Source organism: Nipponia nippon, unplaced genomic scaffold (genome assembly GCF_047370975.1).
Source record: "Nipponia nippon isolate SJK-2023a ecotype South Korea unplaced genomic scaffold, ASM4737097v1 scaffold_26, whole genome shotgun sequence".
Classification (NCBI taxonomy): Eukaryota; Metazoa; Chordata; class Aves; order Pelecaniformes; family Threskiornithidae; genus Nipponia; species Nipponia nippon.
The window spans coordinates 7,444,287-7,454,705 of record NW_028262343.1 but is presented as its reverse complement, the minus strand read 5'-3'; the positions used below and the strand labels follow the sequence as shown (position 1 = coordinate 7,454,705).

The window sequence follows — 10,419 nt, the reverse complement described above, 5'->3', positions numbered from 1 at the left end:
GTATTGAAGAAATTGCACCAGGAAACACACATGAGCTCTGATGCATTGGTTCTTGTTGCAAAGAAATATGTTATAGGACCAAAAATGCAGAGCCTTGCAGATATAGTGGTAAAGAAATGCCCAGTATGCTGTACCAATAAACCAAAAATTGAAAAGAGAATACCAGGAGGAAATGTAAAACAAGGAATGGTGCCCAGGGAGTACTGGCAAATAGATTTCTCAGAGTTACCTAGATGTAATCAATATAAATATCTGCTGGTTTTTAGTAGATACTTTCTCTGGTTGGCCTGAAGCTTTCCCCTGTCACACCAATAAAGCTAGAGAGGTGGTTAAGGTAATGCTGAAAGAAATTATTCCGAGAATTGGTATTCCAGAAGGAATATCTTCAGATAATGGACCCCACTACAGCGGAAGTAGTATAGGGAGTGTCTAAATTTCTAAAGATAAAATGGGTTCTCCACACTCCATGGAGGCCTCAGTCCAGTGGGAAAGTAGAGCGAATGAATCAGACTCTCAAAAGACAAATTTCAAAACTATGTCAGGAAGCCCATCTTAAATGGGTAGAGGCCCTGCCTCTAGCCCTATTGAGGATCAGGATAACTCTAAGAATTAAAGAAAAAGTAAGTAAGTCCCTTTGAGATATTATACAATCACGATAAGGGGGGATCAGATGCATATTAAAGGACAAGAGACAGTCAAAGAGTATTTAATCTCTCTGTCATAGGTTTTATCTTCTTTACATAGATACTTGAACCAGAGGACACCGCTACCATTGGATACCCCTGTTCATTCCTTTCAACTGGGAGACTTAGTCTACATACGGACTTGGAAGGACGAACCATTAAAGGAGAAGTGGAAAGGACCATATACTGTGTTGTTAAGAACTTACACTGCAGTAAAGGTAGGAGGAGTGGATTCTTGGATTCATTATACGAGAGTGAAGAGGGTACCACTTCCTGAGCAGAAGCAGTGGACTTTGGAGCCCACAGGGGAAGTGAGGTTGAAGATTTCCAGGAAAAACTGATAGTCATCAGGAATTGTTATGTTGAATGAGAAAGCATTTAGAGAATACTGATTATAGTAGCGTGAACTAGAACATGGAGAAATTAAAGATAGCACTAGTAGTATTGATTTACCAATGCATGATTACTTGTTAAAGAAATTTGGTTTTGCAACTAGTCCAATCTTTTGGGAGAATCCATAATGTTAGTCAAATTATACCATGTTAACCAATGGGACAGGAATATTACAATTTAACTTAAAGAAAGAGAAAGTATTCAGATTAGGCAGATGGAAAATTTTGGGAAATGAATCAGAAAATTTATGTTGGCATATTAATGAGACTCATCAGCCAGGAATAATAAAAGTGGCTGAACCTTGTGATCGATTCCCTTGGGGAATGCAGTTTCCACCTGTTTGGAAGACCGCTGAAGAGGGAGAGTGGCAGTACATGCAATCAACTTCTTGGTGTATTGATTGGATAGGAGACCAATCGAAAGAGAAGATTAAGAAGTTAATTTTACTTTCAAATTTAACTGAGACTAGAATGGAGGTTCCAAAAGCCTACAATAGGAACTGTACTCGAGTTTTTAATTGTTCAGCTGATATAGCAGAGATTCAAAGAATTGGACCGATAGTTAGAGCTTTAAGATTAGGGTGTTTATGCCGATATTATTCAACATCCCTAAAGGACACGTGGAGAGGAACAATGATTAAGGATAAGGTAATTAATTGTGAAGGGGACACCATCCTCCCCATTGGACATACTGTCTGGGTGAGTAGTGATGGATCCTGGTCAACTCAACTGGCTCTAAAGGAACCGCGAAAACAGGTAACATTGGGAATGTTAACTCTATGTCCTTTGTGGAGGAAACGACCCCTAACCTTTGAGTTGTGGGGAAAAGTCAAAAGGCCCTATGGGGATCCCTGGCAACACCCATCAACTGGAATGAAAGTAGGGTGGATATTAGAGTCCATATTCAGCCCTCAGACTACTTCTTTTAGAAATAGGGTATGGTTACATAATTTAACTGGGCAAATCGAGGCACTAGCAAATGCCACAAAAATCGGCTTACGTGATCTAAATGTACAGTTACAAACTACCTCAAGAATGACTCTCCAAAATTGTTTAGCCCTAGATTTATTGCTTTTACATGAACACGGTGTCTGTGGATATTTGAAATTGAGCGATGACAAGTGCTGCATCCATATTCCGAATGTGACTGAGGATTTAGAGAAACAACTAGATGTTATTCAACAAGTAGCCAAATCAAGTCAGGACTTAAGAGAAGGTATGGAAACTGGGTGGTTAAATAAAATCTTACATGGTCTGGCAGGATGGTTGCAAAGCCTGTTGCAAAATCTGATTATTCTTCTGATTATTATGGTAATTGTTTGTATCATGTTTGGATGCTTGAAAACTCTTATTACTAGGCAGCTATCCCAATCACATATATTAGTGGTGCAAAATGGAGGTGAGACTTGTTGAAGATTGGAGCTTTGATAAGTCTCAAAGGGGGGGAATTGATGTCTGTAAAGATTAACCTTGCTCATTTTACCCTAACAATAGTATGGCATCTTGAAACAGGATATATGTCTCAGAACAAAGAACCCTAAAGTGAATGATGGTTTGCTTTGCTAACGGTCCATAAAGGACTGCTTAGTGTTGCCAAAGTTAAGTGAACTTAGGGGAAAGGTAATTCCGGCAGGGCAGGGGGAGATCACAACCACCGACTCAAGGACCACCCACTCAAGAAACCCACCGACCCAAAAGATTAAGGAAGTAAAGGTCTTAAGAATCGTAGTGAGCACGCGTAGTAATTTACATGGCAGGCGAAGAATTTTAACCAATCATTTAATAAAGGACAATGAATATGTGTTAGATGATTGTATAAATAATTGTTAGTTTACATCAATGGTGTGCTGGTTTGTACCATGCACCCGTATTTGCGCATTTACGTAATAAAGGAAAATACCTCGACTCTGTGTGTGAATTGGACGACTGTATCCTTGTCTCCAGCATGGAACTGCAGCAGGCAAACAAATGGGTGCCACCACAGCTTCTACATGATTGCTATTAGGCAGCCCAGGACTCTCCTAGTCCCTGGACAGGCAGGGCAGCTCTAGAGATAAGAGAGATTCACACCCCTCTCAAAGCCAATAATAGCAATGGAGATCCTCTTCTACTCAGGAAAAAATGGAGTTGCAGCACGTGACCTGCCTTTTTTTATTTTGTCCCAGTTGATAGCAAAAAGCTCGGTTTTCTCATCCACTCGAAAGGGCTAGAGTGGCGACAGGAGTTACAAACATTTGACCTCACTGGGATTTCCTTGCTGTGCCATTTGGTCTTCTCTTCCTTCCACACACTGTATCCATTTCCAAGCAGCATGTTAAACTAAAGATAATTAATCTCTGCCAGAGTGGTTACTTTGGGCTCTCAGTCTGCAAAGACAAACCTCATTCTCCTAATGTCTACACTGACACTTAGAGTTAACATAGAGGTTATTTGCTGCCAGCCAGAGCTATATGAACTACTTTTTCCTTTTCTTCCTTGCAGTCTGCACCAAAACCATCTGCTTTGTACTATTGATTTTTCAACTTTAATAGTGCCTTAAAGTCTGCACTGAAGCTTGAATGTTTCTAGGAAGTGACTTATGAACCACTTGCCTCTTGTGTGAGGCCACAGGGAGAGGTGTAAAAGGGCTGGAGTCAGAATAGAGAATTTGGGGGTTGCAACTGGTGGAGTTCCAGGGCAGAGAAGCTTAGGGGCTCTGGAGAGTAGAGCAGCTCAGGCAGTGACCCCATGGAGCAGATAGATACCAGTCTGCTTCACTGTAGGAGGGACTCTGGACTTTTTAGTGAGGCTGGATTGAGCAGGACTTGCCAGGTGCAAAGGCAGAGCATGCCAAAATTGATTTTTCCTTTAACGGAGCATGCTTTTGTCATGCAGTATTTTTTCTGTTCAGCCTCAGGGACTAGGTTGCCTGTCAGGCCCAAGCACAGGAGCATTTTACTCTCATGGATTTCAGCAAGAAGCTAGAGGTTTACATCACTTGTTGAATTTGAGCTTTATACCCTGATATTTGGATTAGATGTTTAAAAATAAATAAAATATCCTTTTATTTGTGTGTAAAAGTTCCCTCTTCCCTGTGTTGCATCAGAACAGCTGTTGTTGTGCTGTGCTTTTTTCTTTCTGGGACTGTGACAACCACCAGCTATCCTTCTATTTACAGTCATTATTGCAAAGAAATTGGAAACTACAGCTACTGGGACATGATTATCTTCTCTTTCATATTAGGTTTGTCTTTTACTGTGACACAGCGAAAGAAACGTTTGTACAGATAATAAAACATTTATCTAGAGATAAACAGAAACACTATGTCCTGGTTGGATGAGCTACTGATGCAGAACTAATGTAGGACAGATTTATTAGCAATGGTGATACCGAAGGGGACTACCCCCTTTGTTCATTTACACTCCAGTTCACAAAAGCATCATTAGTGCAAATTAATGAGATTTTACTGTACAGTTATCTTGTAACAAGCTCTTAGATATATTTCAACTGATGTGTTTGAGGCCAGTGTAATGAGTTAATTTTCAGCATCTGGTTTGGTGAGAGATTTCTCAAGCTCTTCTGCAGGGTTAGATTTCTTCTGGCTTGGGATAGCAGGTAGGACACGACTTGGTTTCAGAGGCTCTCCTGATAGACCAGGCAAGAAAGAATATAGCAAATGACTGAGAATGTCCCCTTTTCTGAGATCTGGAGGTTGGGGCTGGTGGGAGAATAACTGCACCAGTCCTTAGGGAATTTAAAGGCAGGAACTTAAACTTCTTAGCACCCTGAGATTGTAGCTGGACTAGAGGGAAAAGAAAAAGAGAGAAAGAGTGCACAGAAAGTGAGAAGCATGACATTTTTACAAATGAGTTTGCTACTTTATTTGATCTGTTGTTTGTTTGTCTTGTGTTGTGTGTAGTCAAACCTGCATTTGAAAAATGTGATCAAAATATGAATAAAAAAATCCCTAAAGCCTGGCAGGACTAATCTTCAGCTGAAGAAAACAATTACAGTGTTAAATGATTTACTTCATATTTGGTGATCAATAAGAGCTGATAAGTTCAAAGGTTTACTTTTGATAAGCAGTGAATCTATAGTTTGTCTGAAGGAGACGTGGTCTGTTTGGAGAGATTTCCACAAGACATTTTTTCATCAAAAAATACAGGTTGACTGAAACAAATGTTCCATGGGAATATATTTGTTTTAACAAAACTTTTGTAGGGGAATGCTCTATTACCCAGGGTAAATTCTGGTCAAAGTCTTAAAAAGTTGAAATGGAAGAACCTGGGACACTGTGTCTGGGTTGCTCTAGGCACAGTCAGTCATGAAGATAAGTCCACACATGTGCTCTGCAAGTCACAGGCCACAAAAGTATCTTTTAACAGAAGATAAATTGATAAATGAACTCATTTTTATTAGAAATAACAGGACACATAATCAACTGGTATGAACTGAGTAACTACTAAAGTCAATGCACCTGTGATAAGCTGGACCTTACAAGTCAATTTTAATCTTAAAAAAATCCCCCAAACAAACTAAACATTCAACACACTTGGGGAACTCATAGGTAGAATAGTGGATAGAGTGTCTTGAGGGCTGTAGAATAAAAAAGACAAAAAAAGAGTACTTAAGGAATTTCAGATCAGTTAACCTAACTTTCATACCTAAAATCCTGCCTGCACTTGGTGTTTCTCAGAAGTGAATCTTTGAACGTACAAAGTCTGCCTTCTCACTGCTCATCAAACAACATCAAAAAGAATCACTGGGACGCTGGCTCAATGGGTGCAGAAGTGAGAAATTATGTAGTTTTAACAAGGAAGCATTATTAACTTTGTCACAAATTTTCATAAAAAAAATAAGGTAGATCCATTACTATAATGTGGACACACACCTGATGAAAAAAAGGCACTCAAGGTGTAATTATTTCCTGGAGAACAGGTTTACAATGCAAAATGACCTTGATAAATTGGAGAAATGGTAAGAAATTCAGATAATGGAACTCAGCAAAGGCAGATACAAACCTCTATACTTAGGAAAAAAAAAATCCCAAACCACCAAAAGTTCAAATGCAAGATGGGGAATAACTGGCTAGAGGAGTAAGAGTCCTGCAGGTATCTGGGAGGACAAACTGTGCCCGAGACAGAAATATGTTTAAGAAGTTCAAACAGAGCCTTGCAGTTTCCGTGCCTCGGCAAAGCAGCAGCACACCAGTCTTGTCATGCAAGCCCTTCTGTGTCTGTAGATTTACCTAGTATGTAATTAAGAAGTCAGAAATTTGCCCTGTTGAAAACAAATGTTACCTCTCTAATGTTTTCAGTGGGCACTGGAAGAGCTTTACATCTATGTATTTTTTTTACTATATACACATTGTGCAAAAGAGACTGAAGTTCTTGCCATATTCCCCTGTACCATATGCCATATACTCAATTCATCATTCATTATTTATTTATCAGGAGCAGTAATTCTCTAAGACTCACCAGGTATCTATTTGGGGCAAAGCAGAATCTTTATAGAGGGGATTTAAAATTTTGGTAGATTTTTTTTTTTTTCTTTTCAGGATAATTTCAGTACAATTCAAGTTGCATGGCTTGAGCAGGCAGTGTTGTACTAGAGCTGCCTGGCCTCTGGCAATGTAGTGTAATTCACAGGTCATATTCAAGGTTCATTCATGTTCAGAAGTTCAGGAAATGGCTTAGTTCTCCTTTCCAAGAAAAAAAAGTACCATTAATTCTTTGCTTTAGTTTGTATTGAATTTGTGTGAATCAGGGCTAAGTACAATAAATGAGCCCATTTGTTTTCCAGCACATGATAGAATGCTTTTGAGTTCATTGAAATTTTGGTGTGAAAACCAAATGCATATTGAGAGGCTCATTCATTTCCCTCTTTGGAGCATAGGCATATGTTCATGCATTCAAAATATACACCTGTGTAAAAAATCTCCAGAACACTTGATGTACTAGATAAGCCCTTAATGATGGATTTAAGTAGGGCAAAAGCAGTTTAGTTTAACTTCACCCCCATGACTGGGTAGCCATCACAAACCCATGCTCCTTCAAAGAAGGAAAAATCAGCATCCAAACATCAATACTTTCTACCTAGTCCTACATACTATGCTCAGGATCTTCAGTTTAGGATATTTGATAAGGATTTCAGGCTGGGACATGGATGGCTTTGAAATAATACATTTCATGACAAGTATTAGTGTTCGTATTGAAACACACAAGCCTTGACCCAGCACTGGGGTCTGAGAGACAGAACCCATAAGGCTGGTTGCCATACATTCCAAAGCTATATATGGCAAAACCACCAGTAATTATTCATATTCAGAGGGCAGAGTCAGCTACCCAAAAATGAGCGATACTATAAGAGCTACTAATTCAGGGAGCCCTCTTCAACTCAGCAGTGACTCTTGAGTGGCTGCTATTACAAACTGCAGCAACAGAATAAGCCTGTCACGGAGGCATTGCCCAAGGAGTATGTGCTACCCAGCAGAAGGGATGGCTCTTAGACTCTCTTCCTTTACAAGCAGTGGACTATGGTGGCCTCCGCAGAGAGGACGGTGCTTTGTGGAATCCTTTGCTGTTAACTTGGGAAAGGAGAAACTTCAAATCATGATGAATAACAGCAAAAACAACCACTGATCCCCAGAAAATATTGTTTAATGACCTGCAGAAATAGATCTTTTTGTTTTTTGTTCAACCTCACTATGGCTTCAGACCTTCTAAGCCACATGAAGAAGTGAGAGCAGCAGAGAGTTCTCTAGAAGTCCCATATTTGTTTGGAAAATGATTCTGGCATTGTGTGACTGGTGTGTGACAGTTATAAGCATGTTGCCCAGGGGTCCTTGGGAGAATCGCGTGATGAGATAGGAAGGGCGTGCTGGGGGTGGAGCAGCAGCACACAGAATAACAGAGATGCCAGGCTGTGCCAAGGCTACTCAGGAAGCCATATGAGGGACCTCTTTGGCCCTGGGAACATCTGGAAGGTGGGAGTTTATAAACTATGGTTTAAAGACACTCAAGTACTCTTTTCCTAGGCTACTGCTTCGTTCCTATTATCCTCTGCCGGGGGGCAGTGATTGCTGCTTGGGGATGGGCTGGGCATCGGTCAGCAGGTGGTGAGCAATTGCATTGTGCATCACTTGTTTTGTTTATTGTTATTGTTATTATTATTTCTTCCTCTGCTGTCTTATCTTAACCCGCAGGTTTTACTTTTTTTTCCGATTCTCTCCTTCATCCCACTGTGTGTGGGGGAGGGTGAGCAAGCAGCTGTGTGGTGCTCAGTTGCTGATTGGGCTTAAACCACAACAGTTTCACAGCATTGATAGGATAAATTCCAGGTCCCTGGAATCTGCAGGCCCCAGAGCTTCTCAGTCCAGCTGAGAATTCCCTTAATTTACCAAAATGTCCCTCTGAAATAAAGAATTTTTTTTGTATGTGCTTTGTTTGCTCACCTGTTCAATTTAGAGTCTACTCATGATCATACCATTCAAGCTTATTTTCTATGACCAGGCATTTTATAATGTTCTCGTTAACCATGTTAAAATTATTATTAATTCTTAGTTGTCTGAATATCTAATGAAAAAAAGAGTGTTGATCTTCATGTTCAGGAATACAGAGGTCCTATGAATAATAGTAATTTTTATTCTCCAGTCCCTGTGCCAAATGTCAATGTCCTCCATACTAGCATAATTCTCAGTTACATTTTTTGGTCATTAACATCAGAGAAATCTCTAGCCACATTCAGGGCTAACTGAATCTAGAAGTCTATTTTATGGTTCTAGTGCTACCACAATAAACATCTATATCTATTACCATCCTTCTCCAAGTCAGTTTTGATACAAAAAATTATCAACATGCAGTATCTTGGGATACTAGCAGGGATGCTAGCAGGAGCCCTCAGCCTGTCGATCTGAGGCATGCTGAAGACACTGCAGCACAGTTGAAATCTTACAGGGATGAGCAGGGCGCTCTTGAGGTAATAGGAGCCAACAGGGAAATATCAGAGAAATTCCTCAAGGGAACCAAGGGGTGTTCCTCCAAGAAGGTGACATGGCCGACAGCTCAGCTGAAGTGCCTCTACACCAATGCACGCAGCATGGGCAACAAACAGGAGGAGCTGGAAGCTACCGTGCTGCTAGAAAGCTACAACCTAGTTGCCATCACTGAAACTTTGTGGGACGAATCCCATGACTGGAGTTCAGCTAACAAAGGCTACAGGCTGTTCAGAAGGGACAGGCAAGGTAGGAGGGGTGGAGTTGTTGCCCTCTATGTCAAGAAATGGATAGAATGTGAAGAAGTGTCTCTGAAGAATAGCCATGAGCAGGTTGAAAGTTTATGGGTAAGGATTAGAGACCGAGGCAACAAAGGGAACCTTGTGGTTGGGGTCTACTACAGGCTGCCTGATCAAGGGGAGCCTATTGACGAAGCCTTTTTTCTTCAACTACAGGAAGCTTTGCGCTCACAGGCTCTTGTCCTGATGGGGGATTTCAACCACCCCGACATCTGCTGGGAAAGTAACATGGCAGGCGGTAGGCAATCTAGGAGACTCCTGGAGTGCATAGATGACAATTTCCTAACCCAGGTAATAGATAGCCCTACCAGAGGGGACGCAGTACTGGACCTGGTGGTCACCAATGCAAGTGAGCTCATTGGTGATGTCAGGATTGGAGGCAGTCTCAGCTGTAGTGATCACACACTGGTAGAGTTCACAGTCCGGAGAGGTAAGGGTCTGGTGAAGAATATAGTCAGGACCCTGAATTTTAGGAAAGTAAACTTCCAGCTCTTCAAGGAGTTAATCAACAGGACCTCATGGGAAATGGCCCTCAGGGACAAGGGAGCAGAACAGAGCTGGCAGGTCTTCAAGGATGCTTTCCATAGGGCACAAGAGCTCTCAGTCCCCAGGTGCAGGAAATTGGGCAAGGAAGGGAAGAGGCCAGCATGGCTGAGCCATGACCTGGGGGTCAAACTAAAGGGCAAGAAGAGATTGCACAGGCAGTGGAAGAAGGGACTGGTATCTTGGGAAGAGTACAGGAACACTGCCCGGTGGTATAAGGATGGGATCAGGAAGGCCAAGGCTCGGCTGGAGCTGAACCTGGCGAGGGATGCAAAGAATAATGAGGGGCTTCTATAGGTACATCAACCAGAAAAGGAAGGTTAAGGAAAGCGTACCCCCTCTGATGAGCAGAAGTGGCGAGCTGGGAACAACAGACGAGGAGAAGGCTGAGGTACTCAACAACTTCTTTGCCTCAGTCTTCACTGGCAACCTCTCTCCTCACACCTCCTGAGTCAATGGACCATTTGACAGGGATCAGGGGGGCAGAGGTCCTCCCACTGTAAAAGGTTCGCGACCACCTGAGGAACCTG

At 41.5% G+C, this 10,419-nt stretch overlaps 1 protein-coding gene across 1 annotated transcript; it reads left to right on the top strand.

Moving 5' to 3' along the window:
- The first annotated feature begins 1,546 nt into the window (after nucleotides 1–1,546).
- Nucleotides 1,547–2,488, top strand: LOC148055217 (uncharacterized). The gene has a single exon (XM_087762401.1). It carries the CDS (start codon nucleotides 1,547–1,549, stop codon nucleotides 2,486–2,488), a length of 942 nt encoding a protein of 313 aa, XP_087618527.1.
- Nucleotides 2,489–10,419: the final 7,931 nt, after the last annotated feature.

Bases quoted from the DNA above. Each gene is read 5' to 3' on its own strand.
- LOC148055217 (XM_087762401.1), top strand. From the start codon at position 1,547: ATGGAGGTTCCAAAAGCCTACAATAGGAACTGTACTCGAGTTTTTAAT.